Source organism: Crocodylus siamensis, chromosome 2, assembly GCF_052110815.1.
Source record: "Crocodylus siamensis isolate JL-2025a chromosome 2, ASM5211081v1, whole genome shotgun sequence".
Lineage (NCBI taxonomy): Eukaryota > Metazoa > Chordata > Crocodylia > Crocodylidae > Crocodylus > Crocodylus siamensis.
Window position 1 is genome coordinate 168,578,113 of NC_143396.1, and position 22,524 is coordinate 168,600,636.

At 46.3% G+C, this 22,524-nt stretch overlaps 1 protein-coding gene across 1 annotated transcript; it reads left to right on the plus strand.

Moving 5' to 3' along the window:
- Positions 1–212: 212 nt before the first annotated feature.
- On the plus strand, positions 213–10,475 carry LOC149871206 (mas-related G protein-coupled receptor member H-like). The gene is made up of 2 exons (XM_090034880.1): positions 213–414; positions 8,880–10,475. Exon 2 carries the CDS (start codon positions 8,943–8,945, stop codon positions 9,906–9,908), a length of 966 nt encoding a protein of 321 aa, XP_089891006.1. The 5' UTR covers positions 213–414; positions 8,880–8,942; the 3' UTR covers positions 9,909–10,475.
- The last annotated feature ends 12,049 nt before the right edge of the window (positions 10,476–22,524 follow it).

Below are 22,524 nucleotides of genomic sequence, written 5' to 3' on the forward strand. Positions count from 1 at the left end.
ATGAATTGAGTAAGGGAGCTGCTCAGGGTGACTAAATAGTCATTTTTGGTTAGGCAGCTCTGTGTTCTCCTTCAGAATAGGAGTCTAGCTAGAAAAAAGACGGAAGCAGGAAAAGACCACTTCCTGTGCTTGTTATGTGGTTACATGAGAGCATCAAGAGTAAAGAGGAACTGGGGTGGCACCAGTTTAATGCCTGACCCCATCAAGAGTGAGGTAGATGTTTTCTGCAAGAGTCCAGGAGTGACTGGCTGCTTAGAAAATTACAAGACAAATCTTAGGACTTTCTAGGATGGAAAGTCTATGATAGGACTTTCTACCATAGTCTCTTGCAAATATTCTGTTAACAGCATCAGCAACAGAACTACGGATCCACTCCAGACCAGCTGCTACAGACCCCTACAAATTCATAGAAAGGTGAGAAATCCATGGGTGATGCCGTTCCTGCTTTTATTCATTTGCTGTTTTCTGCCATGACTTCAGAGGCATATAGAAGGTATAAGAGACTCTACCTTCCTATTGATTAGAGGTTGGAAGGCGGGTATATATAAAGAACTATATGAGTAGCTTTGGAGAAAGAGACACCATTTCTGTTCTGTATCTGTACAGTAGCTACTTGGTTTATGACTGGAGCTTCTGGGTGCTATACCAATACCTAACAGACATATTAATCATACAAGCAGGCCAGGATTTTATTATTCAGGCATATTGTTTTAGCAGCTGTATCCCTCTTAATGACATATTAAGGTACCTGAGAAAGTGGAACAAAGCAGCTGCAGCTCATGATGGTTATTTAGTCCTTGCAGGTATAAATAGGGCTTGTTGTTTTGCGCATAAAGTTACTGAGATGCTTAACTTCAGTATCCCATAATTTACCTAGAGTAAATTATTTGATTGAGCAGGAGCCCTGAGTCTTGCAGTTATCATTGAAAGATCTATGGAAAATGATGCTGGACAGGTAATCCCTGCCAATAATCCTAATTTATTTGGGACAGTATGTGTGACAGTATGTGTGTCAGGGCTAGGAACTTTTTTTGTTGCTTCTCCCATTAAGGCCAAGGGCATGTCTATACCAGGACTACAGTGCCCACTGGATGTCATGTTTCTGACCATGTTCCATCCACTCTTTTCTACAGTAAAACTTCAAACCCTGAAATTTGTCAGTTTAAAAAGGGACTATGGATTCCTATCTCATTCCCTACATTAGCTTTTGTAACCTCCCCCCAACACACATTGTTCCTATAGGTTAACTGCTTGTTTTCTTCACTCCCCTTCCTCCTCGTCTCTTTCTTTATCTCTATCTCTCCCCCTCCCCACTTGTCTTTTGCATTCTAATTTATCTCCCCTTTAATTTCTCTCTACTTGCACATGGCTTTCTGCATGTCCTTCCACTATCTAATGAAGTAAATTTGGGTTCATGAAAACTTGTGCTCTCTCTATATGTCTTATTCAGTTATTCTGTAAAGGTGCACATTTATCCTGCCTTCTGACTGACTTCAGACTAACATAGCAAACAACCACTATCTGAGCTCATCTATGCAAGACATTTACCATTCAGTTGACTAATTAACTTCCTAGTAAATGTCTCAGAGTCTACACATGTGCCTTAACAGGGTGCACAAAAGTAGTACACTGCACAGCAGGGTAGTACTTGTACACAGAAATACTACCCTGATGTGGACTATTTTTCTGCACAGCAGGCCATGTAAAGATGTTGACTGGCTGGCTGGTGCGCAAGGCTGCTTCAGCGCCAGTGCTACCTGCCAGCTAGCCCTGCACTGCAACACCCTCATGCTCCAGCCAACCCCTCCACAGCATATTGAGCCTGGTCAGAGCAGCCCCGGGCCAGCGGGCTGACCCCTGGACCCGCTACCAGCCAGGGCTGCTGCGACCTGGCTCAGTGTGCTGTGGTCCAGATGTACATGCAGACATGCTCCAGGGAGCTTCCCCAGGAGCAATATACTTTGAAGCAATAAACTCTGCAGTGTATTGCTGCCCCTTAATGGCACATATAGAGGTGCCTTCTGTCAGTGAAGACATTCCATGGCTTCCCTCTGCAGTAATTGTACAATAGCTAATCTGACCGAACTCCCCATATGAAACGAGTGGGTTTTTTCTGATTTCTTAAACCCCTTTTTGTAGTGGATTAGTGGATTAAGACAAATGACACTCTAAAACAGCATCATTACTTAAATACACAGTTCACCTTTATTGCAGAAAAGTATTTTCTTTATGAAGAAGTTAAAGTCATTATGACTCATGATTATTTCCAGTGGCACAGCTTTTGCTCAGAGTTTTCATAAGGTACTTCTAGCCATTAGTATTCACTGTTTTGGAAAACAACTGGATTAGTGAATTAATTTCCTAGAATATTATGAGAATATTCAGGGTAATGTTTCCTTATTATCCCTGCCCTATGATCTCTATCGTAGATTCTGGAGTAGCGTTCTTCCTGCTTTTTGCTGAATCAGAAAATATAACTAAACACTGTTGTCACACACAATTAATTTATAAAGTAAAACTGATTGGTGGACTCAGTTCTTCATCTATGGAATCATTTGAATCCTAATGAATATATACAAAGATGCATTTTTAATCACTTCATATAGATAGATCTATATATATATATCAATAACTATATATAGTGATTAAGAATGAATTCATTTATATATATGTTTCCCTCCAGCTGCCTAAAACTTTGAGGGGAAAATTCCACTTAACTTAACAATTAACCATAATTTTCTCAACACTTCATTTTCTATAATCAGAGTTATGGTTATTGTGTAATTCATAGGAAAATAGTCAGCAGCTCTTAGTCTTCTAGCAGGCTTCCAGTATGATCATAAGTGGTAGAAAGTTTGCATTCCCTTGGTCCAAAAATTAACAGAAAAAGTCTGCTTAGATAATTGTGCAGACCTTGGCATGGAATCGACCTAACTTCTGTCCTACATGTGAACAGAAGATGGGATGAGATTTATGGCACAGAATCATATAGTCCTTCTCCTGTGCCTTTCAGCAGAGCTGTTTAAAAAAGTTAAAACAAATCATTTTCCCATCATAAAACAGAGCTTTGTCAACATTTTTCTTTAAACAGCAAAAAACTGAAGAAAAGCATTTCATTTTTTGCAAAGCTTCAACAAAAAAGGTAGAAAATGCACCCCCATCCCATTCCCCCAAGTATATAGCCTGAGAGTAAAGACACTTTCTTGGGAAGTGGAAGATGTGGGTTTGAAATCCCTCAGGCTGAATCCAAGTTTCCCATTTCCAGAGTGAGTGCTGTAACCAATGGGCTAATACGTAAAAGGTAGGTACCACCATCTCCTCTTCCAGCCATATTGTAAAAGAAAAGAGGGGTCCCTGCTAACTAGTTTCAAACCATACCTGCAGGGATCAACTTTAAGGAGGGGACTAGATTCTTAAAAAATCCCTTCATTGGCTGTAGTTGCGTGGGCTATAGGACCCATAGAGAACAGCACCATGTTCTTCCATTTAGTTTCTCCATGTCCTGGGCTGGCTGTCTTAGCTACAGAGTCCATGGTTAATGAAGAGGATAATCATGATGGCCTCTTCTACCTTTTTCTCATGACTAAAGCACGAGTCATCCAGACAGACATGACAGGCAGGGAGAGTGGGCAAATCTGTGGATTTTTTGGCAGCTCTATAGGGAAGTGGGGCACGAGTGGGGAATGCAGCCTGTTTCCTCAATTTGTGGTACTTTATCTACTTAACTGCCCAGATTTGAAGACATACCATTTTCTATTGCAGGAAGCAACTCTATCTCAAGGGATTACTCAGAATTTTGAGATTTCCTTTAACTCGTATGTGTTAGTGAATGCTGGGAGGTTGTCCCCAGAGCTGTAGCTGACCAAGAATGTGCCTGGAGCAGTCCTTCCTCTCCCTTCCCCCTCTCCCTTTGCCTCCAGAAGCTTCCGCCTGAAATTTTGTGTTACAGAGTGAAGGGTACTCTGGGAATTATAAGTCACTAGAGTGTTGCTGGATTTTGTTGCTGTTCAGGGGAGAATTCACCCTGTTTTTTGCTGAAGATACCCATGTCAAGAGGGCAAAAAAATCTCTTGATTTCTGCAACAAGAACATGGAGTGAAATCTCCCCCTCAGCAGCAGTAATTTTGTTTTACTTTCGAGTATTACAGTTTTTAGAGCAGAGGTTCTCAACCCATGGCCTGTGGAACACATGTGACCCAATCAGCACTGCAATCCATGTGACATCTTGTGACATCCATTCTGAAATGGATACACAGGAAGTAAATTGTGTGAGCGAGACCCACACAACACATTGAGAGCTGCAAGTGTGGCCCATTACAGCAAATAGGTTGAGAACCACTGTCCTAGATTGTCCTACATCTGACACAGGTCTGTGCCTTCCCTGCTCAATTCTGGCATCTCCCCTCTGTTAGACACTGCTGGAGGTATGTGCCACACTCACCTGCCCTGTGTTATACCACTTTTCCTCACACTACACAGTTAAACAGTAGTTAATGAAAATCACCTCCACCCACCTCACAGAAGCTAGTGCACATCACTTTTCTGCTCTGAAATGTAGCACAAGCATACTGGTTGCTTCTCCAGTTTCCCATTCCCTCATCTGCCCTTCTCCTTGCTTGTACTTTCTACTAGTACTTTAATGCAAAGTTGTTTCAAGGCTCTGATATCATTCAAGTGTTTGCTTCCTCGTGGTTTGCACTGGCACAGTAGTTAAATCAGGGGCAGGCAAAATACAGCCCACAGGCCAGATTTGGCCCTCCAGGCCATTCTATCTGCCCTGTGGGGCTGCTAAAAAAATTAGAAAATTAATATTTATCTGCCCCCGCTGCCTGTCAAAGATGACAAGGCACCAGGGGCAGTAGCACCCAGAAGGAGCCAGCAGTAGGACAAAGCAGCTACAGCAGAAAGGCCTGCCTGGCCTCAGCCCACCCCCTTCCAGAAGCCTAACAGACCCTGGAGCTGTTCCCACCTCTCTCTGCTGGAGAGGGAAATTCAGATAAGAAGTGGGGGGCAGGGATGAGGCAAGGGAGGACTGAGGGCAATTGCCACAATCCCCAGGGCTGGGCTGGGCTGGCTCCTGCAGTTCTGGTACTGCAGCCAGAAACCACATGGTGCTGGACTTGGGGGTGGGGGTGGGAGGAAAAGTGGCAGCAGCAGGCAGGAAAGCAGGGAAATGGCAACAGTAGGTGGCAGGAGAGTGAGGAGAGTGGGAGTGAGCAGGCACAGGGAAGCACAGTGATAGCTGGGTGTGAGCATGGGGCCCATGCTGGCAGGGGCTCCCTTTCCCTTCCAGTGCAACCCAGCCCAGCTCCACAGAGCCCCTGCTGGCCTGGGCACTGTGACCCTGCCGCTCCGCTCTAGGTCTCCTACCCAGCTATTGCTAAGCTCCTACTTCCCACTCACTACAACTCCCCTACCACCTGCCACCAACATTTCCTCCTTTCCTGCCCACTGTTGCCACCATTTCTCTCCACTCCCCGCATTCCCCAGCCTGCACTCTACCACCACATAGTTCCCGGCTGCAGCTCCAGGCCTTTGCTTCTTGGTTGGCTCCATGCAGTGCTGGCCAGGCTGGGCCAGGTTGGCTCCAGCTATATCCTGAGGTCTCAGCCATGCAGCTGGGATGTGGTGGTGGAGCGGTTGGGGGGGGACAGGGAAGCAACAGAAGAAAGGCAGTAGTAGCAGATGGGGGAAAGTGGTGGCGAGCAGGTCATGGGGCCCACACCAGCGACCCAGAGGCAGAAATGGCAGGAGGACGGAGCCTGGGCTTGGAGGAGTGGTGGCAGGGGCTCTGCCTGCCACAAGGGGGGTTGTGGGCAAACCCTCCCATTCCACACATGCCACAACCCTCCCCAGACACCCTCCCCCCCCACAGAGCCTCCCACAGACTGCAACCCACACCCCTCATGTCCACACACACACACCCACATGCTCCCCCACCCCACATATATATACCCTCACACCCTCCATGACTATCCACCCCCCCAGAAAACACACACACCTACACCCTCCCCCGCACCACATACACACATGCCCACACCCTCCACATCTATCCATGTCCCCACAAACCTCACACATACCCACACCCTCCCCTACATCACATGCAAACACCTCCCATGCCTATCCACCCCCTCACAAGCCCCCCCACCCCACACACCCAATATACATGAGTAAGACTTCATTTTAAGCTATGATACAATCACCTCTATGTACATGACACAAACACATGTAAATCAGGACAGAAATATTTTTTGAAATCAAATTAATGAATGTTGTAGTAGATGTTTAATTTCTAGAATCTAATTTGTTATTTTTCTGGTTCCAAGGTGGCAAACCCCCTTGCTGAAAGGAGTTCTTCCGGGGAGCAAGGGGAGGGACTTCTGGTGACAAAGGTCAGGGGTTAGGGGGTGGGACTTCTGGTCCCTAGATGGCAAACAGGGGGTGGGGCACCTGTCAAGTGGCAGGGCTACCCTTATGGCTCTCAACAGCTTACCAAAACTTGGTAAGCCCCTGAGTTAAATGGCCATATTATGGGTCCAGCGGTCTATATTTAAGCCTTGCTCCTTACTCTTGGCCAAGGCTTCTCTCCCCAGTCCTAGTCAACACTCCACCATACCAGTTAACTGATATTTAAATAGGTTCAGATTATGAAGATACAAGTGGCTGGAAGCAAAACAAGCCAGTCACTCTCTTGTGCACAGCTGGCTACAGAAACATGCATGCATTAACTATACTGGCCCAAGGGACTGGGTCGATTCCAGTAAAACTTTGGTTCAGTCTACTCTTGGAGCACTAGTAACAGCAGAAGCAAAGGATATCTTTATTGTGATTGAGTAGCATTTTCCAAGCCAATTCCTAATCAGATGGCTAACGTTGAATTATAATAAACACTTTGGGATCCTATTGGTCCTGACCTTGGCCTCATGACGATAGACCGTATCTGGGAGAAGCAGATGCCCTGGTACTATACTTAAAAAGGTAAACCTTTGCAACCTGAAAAATTGGAGATTTATATTCTTTGTTGCATTTACTTGCTCTTATCCAAGGCTTTAGGAATTACTTGCAAACTGTCTGGTATCCTTGATATATTCAGATCAAGTGTATTTATCCCTAACCATTGAGTTGTTGATGCTGTCTTTTTAATCCATGATGGTTTTACTTCTAGCAAACTCTGAACCTGCTGTGGTATTTATTACATTGGGTGAGGAGAAAGTCTTTGGTTGGGCCGAGCATGATAATCTTTAACAATGAAATACTTTTTCAGGATTCAGTGTTTCTTTCATATTGTTATTGTATCATCCTCATTTGAGTGTTTACGTGATTAATTGGGCCTTGCTTGATTCCTAATATGAAGAGATAAAAATCAGTATTAACTTCAGTCCAAGATGTTACATGTTCTAAATATTCCATTCCTACAAGATCAGCAGACTAGCCTTTCCATGTTGGGATGCTGGACACTTTCCTTCTTTTAGTTCTCTGACATTTTACAAGAAAGTAACAAAAAAGCATTGTAATGAGACACAAACTGGTAGTTGCACAGCTGCCTTAATGTGGCTCTTACACACATGCTCATAAGATCAGCCTCTCAGCAGACATTCACTCAAGAAGGAAATGGAGTTCAAATGTCTATGTACCCAGATAAGTGCACTAAAATTCGGGAATGCATTCAGGCTCAATCCTTCTGCCTCTGGTTTCATGAATATTTCATTACGTTCAAATAAATTAAATGAATTTTAGCAGGAAAGAGATAGTCCAGCCCTGGAATACCCTGGAAGCCCAGTTGGCTCCCTGCTCAATGCTTCTGTGAACTCTAAACCTAGGAAACTAACTCTCCCATGAAGTAAATAGAGCAACATTGGTACATTACTCGGGTTTGGTAACTACACCGGGGCAGTACAACTAGAAGTTCGGTACTGTAACAGAAGATTTAATCCTATTTAACCATATACATGTAAGGGGACACTTAGTGGCAGCATAACTGCTGTTTTGGGGAGTTCTTTACAGTTTGGAATTCTGTGCGAATGATCTTGCATATGTACTTACTGGATGTAAATTGAAAGAGGTTATCTTTCCTGCCTTTTTAGCCCAATAGCATTAGTCCAGGAGGCAGAAGATCCAGGCTCTGGGCTCCAGAGCATGTTTAAAGATACATCTGCTGCTTCTCAGCAAAGAGTTGAAATCATCAAACCATAGGCTAGGAATTACTTGGCTCATTCTCTAGCCCTATACCTTCCATTTACTATTGATTGGAAAAACAGCACTAGGGAAGTATCTGCCCCATTGGGAACAGTGACCCAGGTAACCAAGGAGCTCTTCCTTTTTAGGGCCATATACATCTAACTGAGCCATGCACCCTCTGTCTTGTTCTCTTCTTCCTTGTCCCAACATATCTCCCTATCTTGGGAGTGGGCCAACTTCAAGAGGAGGCCTAAAGGGAATTCTGAAGGGAATTCTTGGTCCATGTCTCAGTGGTTAGAGTAGGTTACTGGGAAACAGGAGGCAGAAATTCAAATCCTCTCTGGGCAGGATGAGATAAAGTGAGGGGCCAGAGCCTGGGTCTCTAGTTCTGTGGGCAAATGCCCAGCCTACTCAGCTAAAAGGTAGGAGGCATGCTTTAAGGCTTTCCCCACAAGGTATGACAATACTGAATTGTAAGCTGTGGGGAAATGCCAAAAACTGTGCTTATGCAACTACTTCTCTATCATTAAAACACATGAAGTGGAACAGGACTTAACTCTAAGTGCTGAGATATGTGTCTCTTTTGAGATGGTAGTCTCAGCTGCGTCGGGCCATGAGTTCGGGTAAGGTTAAAATAATTTTGAAACAGAGCATGCATATTGGCCAAAATACTCCTTCCCTTTTCTCTTCCCTGTTCACAGGTTTGTGTGAAAAAGCGAGACAGAGGAGAAAAGGAAAAACAAGCATTCTGAAGAGATCTCATTATGAGTGCATTGATCGCAACATCCTTGCCCTTGGCAAAGACCGGCATAGGTCCTGGGGCTAGTTTGAATGGTACTAAGACAGAGATGGAGGCATCGTACGCTGTGCTGAAGTTCATGGAAAGTTTCTGCCTGATCAGCTCAGCATGTGGGATGGTAGGGAATGGGATCGTCATCTGGTTCCTTGGCTTCTGCATTAAGAGGAACCCCTACACCGTCTACATCCTGAACCTGGCAGTCTCTGACTTTGGCTATCTCCTGTGCATTGCAATTGAAACAGTTCAATATTTAATGCAGTTTAATGTAGGAGTTAAGTTTGGAATATTCCTGTTCCTGGATCTTTTCATGTATGGGACCGGCTTGTACCTCCTGACAACCATCAGCATTGAGAGATGTCTGTCTGTCCTCTGTCCAGTCTGGTTCCGATGCCACCGCCCAAAGCACTTATCTTCCATTATGTCAGTCTTGCTGTGGGCCCTCTCCTTCCTAGTTTGTGGACTGGGGTACATTTCCTGTAGTGTGAGCACGCTGAACAATTGTCAGCAAATACTCATAACTATTGGTGTGCTGGACTTCCTGATTTGCACCCCCCTTATGGTTCTGTCTAGTCTAATCCTGTTCTTCAGAGTTCGTTGTAGTTCCCGCCGCTTCAAAACAGGAAGGCTCTTTACAGTGATCCTTCTCACCATCCTTTTCTTTCTCATTTTTGCTGTTCCCCTGGGTGCCCTGCTCTTGCTTGATTTTTGGGATTACAAATTTCTATATTCTCCTGAGATTGGTTTTGTGCTATCTTGCATAAACAGCAGTCTAAACCCAGTCATTTATTTCCTAGTTGGGAGCTACAGGGATCGACGGTTCAGGGACACTCTGAGAGTTGCACTCCAGAAGGTCTTTGAGGAAGAGGTAAATTTCAGAGATGAACAGAAGAGCACTTATGCAGAACATGAAATTACAAAAACATCCCAGTAAAACTCCTACTTTGTTCAACACAAATGACCGTACTTGAATGAACATTATTCTGTATCACGGAGCCAAAGAAACCAAAGATGTAATGGTTACACACTGTTCTTTAATAAAGAACACATGCATTTGTGTATTTTTCTTCACCCTTCTAGATAGGTCTCAGCAAAACCAGACAGGAACACCCTTTCTTCTACTGAAATGTGAAGCAAAGCTCCTATTGACTTTGAATGGAAACCAAATTAGACTGATAATGCTCAGTTTAAGTTTTATTTGGAAGGGCACTAACCTTGACCTTTGTTTTTCTGTTTGTTTGTTTTCAAATGTGTGTTATACACTATCTGCTCCTGATAACAAGTGGCTGCAGCTTCTTTATTAAATGAGTGACAGTGACACAGAACAGACTTTAAATTTCCTCTGTATAAAACCACAGTGATAAAAAAAAATGGTGAAACATAAAAAGGCAAATCTGTATCATCATGAATCAACCTTTTCTGAGCCCTTGTGCTGTGAAATGCCTATTAACAATATTTTTAGTTCTGCACACTTAAGGTGGTGTTACAGGTTACTTTTAAATTATTTTAAAGACAATTAAATGGGCATGTCCAAAAATAAAGGCTGTCAAACTGTGCTAAGTACTCGCTAAGAATTTGAAAGTTATACCACTTCAAATGTGGGTTATCTTTGACCCATTCTACCTACCTCGAGTTAGGGTGTTACTTTTCTCCATGGAGATACAGGGACCAAATTGCAGTCGTCCAGCATCCCAGGATGCCTGGCTCCTGACCACTCTACACCTGCCAAACTCTCCACCCTCTCAAGCTCCACTGCCCAGGGGTGGGACTGGCACCAAGCCAACACACCCACCAAGCCCCAGTGAGTCTGACCTCAGCCTACATGGCACCATGCTGCTGGTTTCAAGGATCCCAAGATACCCATTCTGAGCCCCTGAACTGGAGGTCAGGGACACTCCCCTCCTCTCAAAGGGATAAGATTTTGCCCCACATCTGGGCAGCTCTCCCTTTGTCAAGACAATTTGGGGGAGTGGGGGCACAGCTTCCCATCCCAGCCTTCTGTGTTCCAGGACAGGGGAGAAGGACAAAGGGCTCTAGCACTGAGCATGATGAGAGCATAAAGCTGAGGGAGGAATGCTTTCTTGGGATCTATGCTATCATTGCCCTTAACTCCCAGGCTGCTTCCAGAGGAGAGAAAGAGTCTGGCTGCTGGCCACACCTCTGGTCTCGAAGTCCTCTAGTTACAAGTCTAAATAGTGCAGGTTAGGAGCAGCATTTGGCCTCATGGGCGAATGGTGCCACCTGAGTTGGAGACTGGTGCTACTTGCCCTCCCTGACTGGACAGTCAGCAACTGGGGGGGGGTTCCCCCACAGCCGATCTTGCAGGCCAGGGGGCGGCCCCCTGTGGCCAATCCTGCCAACTGGGGGAAGGGTCCCCCTTCGGCGGCTGATTCTGCTGGCCCGCAACTGGCAGCAGCATGCCACTAGCACTTCCTGGCACACCACTGGCATTTCTGGGTTGGGATTGGCTGTGGCAGAAAGCCACCTTGGTTTCTCCCCAAATTCTCTGCCCTGTGACAATGAGATTAAAATAGGCCCAGCACAGAGGATTCACACCTCAGCCTGTCTCTTTAGGTAACTTGAGCTGGCTGCATTCCTGAGGGAGGGGGGAAACCTGCTCCCTCTGCCTACATGACTGGCATCAGTTACCTGGGTGAGGGGTTTCTACCTGGTGAGCTGGAATCTGCCCGGTAACAGATGATGTATTTCAAATTGGCTGGCTGACAGCCAACTGGGGCTGACCTCCACTGGATCAGGTGAATGAGGTCACGGGGGCTATATAAGTTAGGATGGGCTAGGAGGCGGGCTCTTCGGCCATGAGGTGAAGCAGCAGCCATGCGGGGGACACAGAGAAGCCTTACCATCTGAAACTAGCTCTCTCTCACCCCAAAACTCATGAGCAAGGAACTGCCTGCCTCCAAAGGGAAACTTCACCTGCCTTTGGAAGATGCTTGTGAGTAAGCTACTCAATCGGATTAGATATCTAGCTGGCAGTAACACAGATGTGTAATCAAAAGGCTACCTCAGCCACACTGTTTGCTCTTTAGGATTTCTAAGATATTGTTCAATCCTGTATCCTAGTTTACCCTACCCCGTGTAATCAATAAAGTTCTCCTTTTTGACTGATGTGGGAGACTTATTGAGGGGTGGGTCTAAATTATGCTTAAGAGACGCCTTAGGTCTGCAGACTAAGGGAGACTTTACTTTTTGCCCCTTGACTTGGGGAAGTGCCCCAGGTGCCTGTACTGGGTCGAGTACCCGTTGAACTATTAGGCCTGTGTTTCCCCGAGGACACAGAGCCGAGACAGTCCCTTCTTGGGGTGGTGGCGGCAACGTTACCCCCAGACTAGCGAGTGTGCTCCGGGAGAGGGGTCAGCCGAGCATAAGGCGCCCCTAGGGAGGCATTCGGAGCCTGGAAGGTGGTCGGCTCAACGCAGGAGCACCCCCTACTGGCCTACCACATTGGCCACCGGAAGAGGACTGCTTCTCCCGGTGCACCCCTAGCCGGCACTGTCAGGGTAGGCAACAGCGCTGTTGCCTGCCCACCCCTCCCCAGGAATGCTGGCTGACAGGGGGTGCACTGGCACTCTCAGCAGGGGCACATGCACTCCCATGCACCCACTATGCATTGCCACTGCTTGGCTTTAATCTGTTACTACTCCAATACTATCTTTAAAACTGCCTAACATTCCACAGGTTTAGAACAGTTTAAATGTAACCTAGTGCATCATCCTTATGCAAATTTATAGTTGAAACTTTAACCTGCAATCAAATGGAGGAGGGAAAGGAAAACAAATTTATTAACTTCATTCCAAAAAAAAGTCTGGAAGCACACAACTAAATATCAAATCCCAATTATCTTTCCGAGAGTGTGGTTGCTTTGCTTTTTAGCTAAAATCCTCCTGCATATCTATTTAACTCTGCTCACTTTGTAGCTCTCTTCATGATAACATCAATAAACACCATTTAAAAAAACAACCTGTACAATCCCACTACTTTTGCACCTCATTGTGTAGACTCCTCCTCCACATCACAACCATCCTCCTCTGACCCAGCTTCCTGTTGGAGCTGCAGTTGTGCAGTCCTGGCACCGTGGCTGCCATCAGCTGGGCCCACATAGAATCATAGAAGTCAGGTCAGAAGGGACCTTGTAGATCCTCAAGTCCGACCCCCTGCCTGGGCGAGAGAAAAGACTGGACTTCAAATGAGTCCAGCCAGGTAGTCATCAAGCCTCTTCTTAAAGACCCCCAGGGTAGGAGCCAGCACCACTTCCCTAGGAAGCTGGTTCCAGCTCCTAGATGCCTTAACTGTGAAGTAGTTCTTGCGGATGTCTAATCTAAACTTACTCTCTAATAATTTGTGTCCATTGTTCCTTGTCATGCCAGGGAGCGCTAGGGGAAACAGTGTCTCCCCTGAACCCTTCTGGTCCCCTTTAGTGAGTTTATAGACAGTCACCAGGTCCCCCCTCAGCCTTCTCTTGTGAAGGCTGAACAGGTTTAGGTCCCGCAGTCTTTCAATGTAGGGTCTGCCCTGTTGTCCCCAGATCATGCGGGTGGCCCTCCTCTGGACCCTTTCAATGTTGTCCACATCCCTCCTGAAATGGGGCACACAGAACTGGATGCAGTACTCCAGCTGTGGCCTGACCAGCATCGCATAGAGGGGGAGGATCACCTCCCTGGCTCTACTTGAGATGCACCTGTGGATGCACGACAAGGTCCGGTTAGCCCTGCCAACCCTGACCTCGCATTGTCGGCCCATGTTCATCTTGGAGTCAATAATGACTCCAAGATCTCTTTCTGCCTCCATGCTCTCAAGAAGGGAGTTTTCCATTCTATAAATGTGCTGCTGGTTTCTACTGCCTAAGTGCAGCACCCTACACTTGTCAATACTGAAATGCATCCCGTTTATGTTAGCCCACTCCTGTAACCTATCCAGATCTTGCTGCAATCTTTCCTTCCCTACTAGCGTGCTCACCTCACCCCAAATTTTGGTATCATCAGCAAATTTAAACAGGTTGCATTTCACCCCGTCGTCCAAATCACTGATGAAGAAATTGAACAGCGCAGGCCCAAGGACCAAGCCCTGGAGGACTCCGCTGCCCACTTCCCCCCAGGTTAAATATGACCCATCCACCACCACCCTCTGACTATGACCCTTGAGCCAATCTGCAATCCATCTGACTGTGTAGGCATCAATGCCACAGTCGCCTAGTTTTTTAATGAAGATGGGGTGGGAGATGGTGTCAAAGGCCTTGTTGAAGTCTAGAAAGACTACGTCCATGGCGACACCTGCATCCATTGCCTTTGTGACCTGATCATAAAAGGCAACCAGGTTGGTCTGACATGGAATGGGGCATGATGCAGTGTACTGAATAGTTGTCCTGCTTAACCATCCACCACAATGAACTGCTGCTGTCACATCACCACACCAAGAAATGTGAGGAAAGTTGCCATGGGATGAGCCCCCCAGAGCTTTCACAGAATCACTTTCCAGTGGTGCACTGGTGGCAACAGCTAAATTGCTGCGGGCAGGTGGGTGGGAAGGATGGTTACTTGGCATGCTGCATCATGCCCCATCCTGTACAGGCCTACATGCGGGTGGCCATAGTGCCAGGACTGCACAGTTGCAGCTCCACTAGGATGCCGGGTGGGTGGGGATGGATGCAGGGAGCAAAGGAGGGCAGAGGAGTCTGCGCACTGCATGGCCCAGCCCCAGCTGTGGCAGAGCGGACAGGGATGGGGCTCAGCCCTACCTCCTCCAGCTTCTGGCAGTGGCCAGTGGGCCAAATAGGATCAACTGGTGGGCCATATATGACCCATGGTCTATATTTTGTCCACTCCTGGTCCACAATGATGCTTAGGGAATTGTTAATGACAGACTTTCAGCAATAATAGCCTACAGTGCACCTGTGAATTTTTCAACACTGCACTGAGGGGCAAGAGAGACAAAACCTCAACCTCAGAGCCTACGGTTCAGCCGAGCATCTAGGGCCAGATAAGGCTGCCACTGGGTGTCAAATTTAGGGCTTCCTGGGTGCTTCTATATGAGACGCTGTCCATGTAGTAGCCTGATACTACTGAACACTACTGTCACATGGCAAAAAATGCATATGTATACTTGCTTATACAGGTACTAAATAAATACACTGTAACCCTGAGCAGTAGCGTCTCATGTAGACACACCCTCTGTGTGCATATGGTACATACTGTACATAACATCAGCCTGAAATAAAAGTGTAGCCTTCTTTCCACTTTTAATGAAGCATCCACCAGCCTCTGAATTAGTATTAGAAGATGTCTTGCTCTCTTACTGTCATGGAGAAGAGCTTGACCAGGAATTCTTAGGTCAGCTCCCAGAGGTAGTGAAGGCTAAAGATGTGGTAGTCATGGGGGACCTGAACTTCCCGGACATCTGCTGGGAGGAGCAGTCAGCCAAGTCTGACCGCTCACATAGGTTCTTAGAGTTCAGGACCTCCATCTAACCCAGGAGGTGCACAGGCCCACCAGGGGAGATGCCTTGTTGGACCTAGTGCTGGCCACAGGTGATGACCTGGTGAGGGGGCTGCGGGTGCTCGACCACTTGGGCGAGAGCGATCATCGCCTGCTGGAATTTACCATCCAGTACAAGGTGGCAAAGGCATGCAGTAAGGCAGCAGCCCTAGATTTCAGAAGGGCAAACTTCAACGAGCTAAGGAGGATAGTTGGAGATGCGCTGAGGTCCCAGAGGGGAGGGGAGCCGGATGTCCAAGGAGAGTGGTTACTCTTTAAGGAGGTGATCCTCCAAGCCCAAAGGAAGGTAATCCCAACGAGGATCAAAGGGAGCAGGAGAGCACACAAGCCTCCATGGCTCACCAAAAGCATCCAGGAATGTCTCCTTGCTAAAAAGGAGGTGTACACCCAATGGAAAAAGGGGTCATCACCAGGGATGACCATTCTGCAGTCGCTCGGGGATGTAGGGGGGACAGTCAGGAAGGCCAACGCAGAGATGGAACTGGGACTAGCTTCCCGGATTAAGGACAATAAGAAGTCCTTCTTTAAATACATAAGGGGCAAAAAGAAGGTCCTGGGTAACGTGGGCCCTTGCAGGACGCTTTAGGAAATTTGGTCATCACACCAGACGACAAAGCTAACATGTTTAATGATTTCTTTGCCTCTGTCTTCCTAAGTAGGGACCAGAACAGCCACCTCCCTGCTGGGCCCCCCTCGGGCCCCAGGGGAGGCACACGTGGGCCAAAGGTTAGCAAGGAACTAGTTAGGGAGCTTCTGGAGGGGCTGGACGTATTCAAGTCAGCTGGCCCGGATGATCTCCACCCTAGAGTTCTAAAGGAATTGGCCGAGGTCATTGCAGGACCCCTGGCACAGCTTTATGAGCACTCGTGGTGCTCTGGTGTGGTGCCGGAGGACTGGAAGAGGGCCAACGTGGTTTCCATCTTCAAAAAAGTGAGGAAGGAGGACCCAGGAAACTATAGGCCAGTTAGTCTTACCTCGATCCTAGGCAAGCTGTTTGAGAAAATTATGCTGGCACACATCCATGAGGGGCCAGCAGGGGACTGCATGCTTAGGGGCAACCAACACGGGTTCATCAGTGGCAGGTCCTGTCAGACCAACCTGGTGGCCTTCTACGATCAGATTACCAAATCATTAGATGCAGGGGTAGCAGTGGACATCGTCTTCCTGGACTTCCGGAAGGCTTTCGACACTGTCTCTCCCCCCGTTCTCATTAAGAAACTGGGGGGCTGTGGTGTCAACACCCACACAGTCAATTGGGTTGCCAACTGGCTGGACAGCTGCACCCAGAGGGTGGTAGTAGATGGGTCCTTCTCAACCTGGAATGACGCGGGCAGTGGGGCTCCGCAGGGCTCGGTCCTCGGGCCCGCACTGTTCAACATCTTCATCAGCGATTTGGACAAGGGGGTAAAAAGCACCCTGTTCAAATTTGCTGATGACACTAAGATGTGGGGGGACGTGGGCATACTAGAAGGTAGCATCAGGCTTCAATCAGACCTAAGCAGGTTACAAGGGTGGGCAGATGTGAATAGGATGGGATTCAACACAGACAAGTGCAAAGTGATGCACCTGGGGGAGGAACAACCGGCACCATACCTACAGGTTGGGGAACTCCCTTCTTGTCAGTACAGAAGTGGAAAAGGATCTTGGAGTCATCATTGATGTCAAGATGAACATGAGCCGGCAGTGTGAGGAGGCAGTCAGGAAGGCCAACCGCACCTTGTCATGCATCCACAGATGTATCTCGAGCAGGTCCAAAGAGGTGATCCTCCCCCTCTATGCGGCACTGGTCAGGCCGCAGTTGGAGTATTGCGTCCAGTTCTGGGCACCGCACTTCAAGAGGGATGTCATCAGCATGGAGAGGGTCCAGAGGAGGGCCACTCACATGATCAAGGGACAGCAGGGCAGGTCCTATGAGAGGCTACAGGACCTGAACCTGTTCAGCCTCCATAAGAGAAGGCTGAGGGGGGGGATCTAGTGGCCTGTTATAAACTAGTCAGGGGGGATCAGCAGGCATTGGGGGAGTCACTATTCCCCCGTGCACTGCCAGGAGTGACCAGGAATAACGGTCACAAGCTGGCAGAGGGCAGGTTTAGGCTAGATATCAGGAAGCGCTACTTCACGGTCAGGGCGGCTAGGATCTGGAACCAACTTCCAAAGAGAAGTGGTCCTGGCTCCTACCCTGGGGGTCTTTAAGAGGAGGTTTGATGAACATCTTGCTGGGGTCATTTGACCCAAGTACTCTTTGCTGCTATGGCAGGGGGTCAGACTAAATGATCTATCCAGGTCCCTTCCAACCCTAGAAACTATGAAACTATGGTTTCCCCAGAAGAGCACTCATTTGGGACCTTATATAATCTGAGTACCTCCTGAAGCTAGTCTGGGAACAGCTTCAGCAGAGGGCCAGACTTTGACTCTTGAACTCTGAGGCCTTGCCTCTGAGGGTCCTTGAGCACCCTCATTCTCCATGCTGTCCCTCTATGGCTCATCTCCTTTGGAGGGATTTCAAATCTTACAGCAGACAGAGTGCACCCAAATCACATGCAGCAAACCAGTCATCTCTTAACCAAAAAAAATAGGAGTTACCCAACCTCAGTAAAGTAAGCCCAGTCACAAGAAGTTGAATCCCATGCAGTCTCCGTCAGGGAACACAGCTGCAGATATTTTCTCACAAGCCTTTATGGCTCCTCTCCTACTCCTTCAGTATCTTTTTTCCTCCTTATCTAGATGGGTCCCTATTGCTCAAGTTCACTTTCACTTTCACATCCTTTCTTCAAACTAGAAACTGGACGAAATTTCTTCATGTGCTCAGGGTGGAATAATCTTAGTGCTGTGCTATGTCTTCATATGCAAATTGACCTATTCAAATTTGATGGTCCAGTCCCCTCACTTTTTTTGCAGAAATATATATTCCTATTTACTATATACATGTACATATACACACACACATACACACATCACAGTATCTCTACCAATCTGTCTTGTGGCCACTGAACAATCCAAAGCACATTATTGCAATTATATCAAACACATGCCCATCACAAGATCTGTACCACAGTCCCATGCATCCATGAGCCAGCATGTCCATCACCATCACAATGATGCAAGAACAGTTTCACAGTTTATTTTTCCAAACACAGTTTAATTCCTTCCTTTGCCTGGGTATAAGCTAGTTTGAAAAATTGAGCCATGCAACATCACTATAGCATAAACACATTTAACCCAGGAATATTACAACAAATCCGCAATATCATACTTAACAGTTAATTCTTTCTCTCACCTAAAAACAAAGAGAAATCTGTATTATGTTTGTCTGACTTCCTGTTGCTTTATATATGACTATATTGACTATGACTATATATATGACATGTTATATTGATTATATTTAATTCTAAGTTGTTAATTCATTTGTTATTTACATGAATAAAGTTTTAAAGAATCTTCATTATCTAATTTGCTAGGCTCCATAAATGACGTGTGTCCCCAGAGGCTGGGGGGGCACAGTGACCGCCCACAGGCTGTGGCAATGGTGTCAGCAGCAGGGGCATGGCGGCAGCGAATGGGGAGCTCCTGCAGATGCTGCCAGCAGTGGCAGTGGCAGCCAGCAGTGATTGGCAACCGCCCACAGATGCTGCCAGCAGTGTCGCGGCAAGGGGTGAGGAGGATAGCAAGTGTTGACCACTCGCAGGCATCACAGGTGCTGCCAGCAGCATCAGCTGCGCTTCTTTCAGGGGGCGCATCACCAGTCTCAGGGGGTGCATGTGCACCTGCATCCACCCCCTACGCGTCATCAATGCTTACCTCCATATCTTTTTGGAGTTTATTTTCAGAAGTTGATGTGCTCACCCCTAAATCTCAGCAAATGTATAGTATTTTTTCTCTGGTACAACTAATATAAATTTATTTTTCAAATTCTCTTTTAAGTAAATGGATGTTTCCCACATTATGTCTTAAAATATATTCAGAAATATATTCAGAAAATGCAATTTACAATCAAAGGGATATTTATAGTCGGTCCAGGCATCACAGTGTTGAGTGCATTTTTGAGAGAGAGAACTTCCTAATCAAATGTACAAAAATACAAAAAATGCATAAGCCAATGCTTTGAGATACCAAACTTTATGATCCTCATGGTAATCAAGTTACACTATAGATATATATACCACATCACTTTCAGTTTTCTATTATGTTTATTCCTAAGCAATTAATTTCCTTTACAGTTAAGAGTTTAGAAGCAAGCAGAACAATGTTGATACTACCAAATGATATAAAGTTTTATCATGTTCAGAAGATAAACCCTTATGCTGTAATCTGTGTATACCCCCTCTCCTTGGCATGGGGAAGATATTTCTCTGATCAGACCTGGTGGCATTAACATGTTGGATACTGTGCAGGAGCCAACCTAGATGTCCATAAGTCCAGAGACCTAATAATGACACAAAGTTTTCTCAAAGAAGATCCTACTGGGAGAATTATAGTTAGTTATTGTTACAGGCTGAGGGCATAGCTTCATGGAAAAGTTAGTGTCTGGTTACATGAGAATTTGAATTTATAGGACCTCAGTTTCTCTGCACTAGTTCCCCACATGGTCACCCTTCAGGCATAGCATCTTATTCTACTCAGAAAGTAATGGCTTGTCTATATAGGTACAATGAGGAAAGTTGATCCCAGTTAAGTGAAGTTGCAAATTTCAAGTGAACTTGTTCATTATCATTAAATATCAGTTTGGACCGAATGATTGAGAGTTTAGGGCACCTATACATGTGATGGACTCTGCTCTGATGCAGAAGTCAGAAAAAAAAACACAGGTTAGTAAGAAAGATTCTAAACACCTTTGGCATTTTTTCTTCCCACTTTTCCCCCCTCCCTTCCCCCCTCTACCTTTTGTTTTCCTAATTTCTATTTACATTCTCACTGATATCCCGTCGCACTTTTAACTTTTTTCATTCCTTGAAGTCTCAGAACAGCTGACACTTCCTATGCCTGAAGAAAGGTGAATGCACCCAAAAGCTTACAAAGAACCTTTTCCCTACTACTCAGCTGTTCTAATAAAAGATATCACATCTACCCAAAGAATCTTGCCTACCTCTGTCCTTAGACCAATGCGGCTACAACCAAAAACCCAAATCAAACCCACATCACTTTATTTCCAATTAAATTGTACATATATATGTTATTGTGGTTTAAATAATCTATTTTAGATTAAGTCTGATTAACATCCACAAGTAATGGACAAATAAGTATAAAGTCATACAGCAATGATGCTGGTAAACCATAGAGATTTAAAAACATAGATATTCATTAGAGGACATACTGGGATTGAGTCTTCCCTTTCCTGGTGCCTAGCCTGAACCACTGGCTTATACTACTGTTCTTTTTGAGGCCTAATTATCTTCCTCGCTCAGCTTTTGATGCCTCAGTTCAGTCCGTTTTCTTTTCCTGAGGCCAGCTGCCTGCTACATGAGGACTTTGTTACATCTTATACTGAGCTGCTCAAATGCTGATCAGTGTTAGCACTAACTCAAATTCAGTCACCCATTCAGGCCAGCAGGGCCCTGAAGGATGGAAAAGTAAGAATCCCTTCCCCCATTCTAGGCTCCTCCCCTTTTTCCTGCTCCCTGCCCCAGAGAGGCTCATCCCTTACCCTGCGCCCCATTGGCCCCCACTCCTGACTTGTGGCTGCCTGTGCTGTCTGTCCTGGGGGAGCAGGCAGAGAAGGATTAATTGCTGCAGTTGCCAGTGCTGGCCTGTTGATCTTCTCTGGGTTAAACCTGGACCAGGGAGAAAAAGCAGCAACAGTGGTAGCTGATTAGGCAACATAACCCTTCCCTGCCTGCTCCCCCAGGACCAACAACATAGGCAGCCAAGAGTAATCAGGGAGGGGTGAATGGGGGGCAGTTATTAGGGATGTGAGGTCCTGGGGAGGATGGGTGGCCTGTTTACACTAAGATGTAGCCCAGAGTGCCTACACCTTGATCTGGATAACACAGATTGGAGACAATCCTGCCATTTAGTGGCTTGGATTTGAGCAGCATAACAAGTGCTTACAAATTCCAGGTGTTAATGTGAAGATAATCTGGGATTTAAGAGCTTCAGGAGCCATCTAAAATTACCATGTAATAAGGCTGTCACCGTAAATCAGCTGGAAGCTACTGGGATTGGCCTCAGAATATTTTAAGACTGCCCTCTTAAATGGTACAAGTTCTCTCAATTCTTGAGAAAGAGATTTCACGGTATGAAAAGAATGACCAATGGTGAAGTGTATGGTGTCAGACGGATGCCACTATTAGCTCTTAGAAGTCATGTGCCCCAGCCCCCAAATCACTTATGTTGCTCTCCGCTGGACTCTTTCCAATTTGTCCACATATTTTCAGTTGCGGGGGGCCCAAGCCTTAACAGTACTCCAGGTGTGGCCTCACCAGTACTGAATAGAGGGGAATAATCATTTCCCTTGATCGCCTGGTGACACTTCTACCAATGCAGCCCAGTATGCTGTTAACCTTCTTGGCAACAAACCTGCACTGTTGGCTCGTATTCAGCTTATTGTCTACTGTAACCCTCAGGTCCTTGTTCCATCCTAAAAGCAGATCCATTACTCCCCCAAGCTTGGTGTCATCTATGAATTTACAGATCCACTACGCCATCCCATTTTCCAGGTTGTTGATGAAGAAACTGAAAAAATATCTTGCACTGTTTTGTCCTGACTTGGAGTCTCATCCCTGTGAAACCCAAACTGTCCCGAGGCTAAGCACCACCACTCCACGAGATATACCAGCTTCACTGGGCAAGAAGCAACCCCTAAGAACAATTTTTTTTTTTTTTTTTTACTGAAAATCTGCAAACTTTTACTGACAACTAAACTTTTTTATTGACATATGTTTTTACTACTCACCCCAACGTTAACCCTGCAGTGTACCCCCCCATTCTGATGTAGAACTCCACCTTCCCCCTTTCCCCCTTCCTTAGCCCACAGCTTTCCCCAGCCACACCATATGCCTCCCTGTCTCACCCTGTGCATCAGACTGCCCAGGGTCACACAGCGCT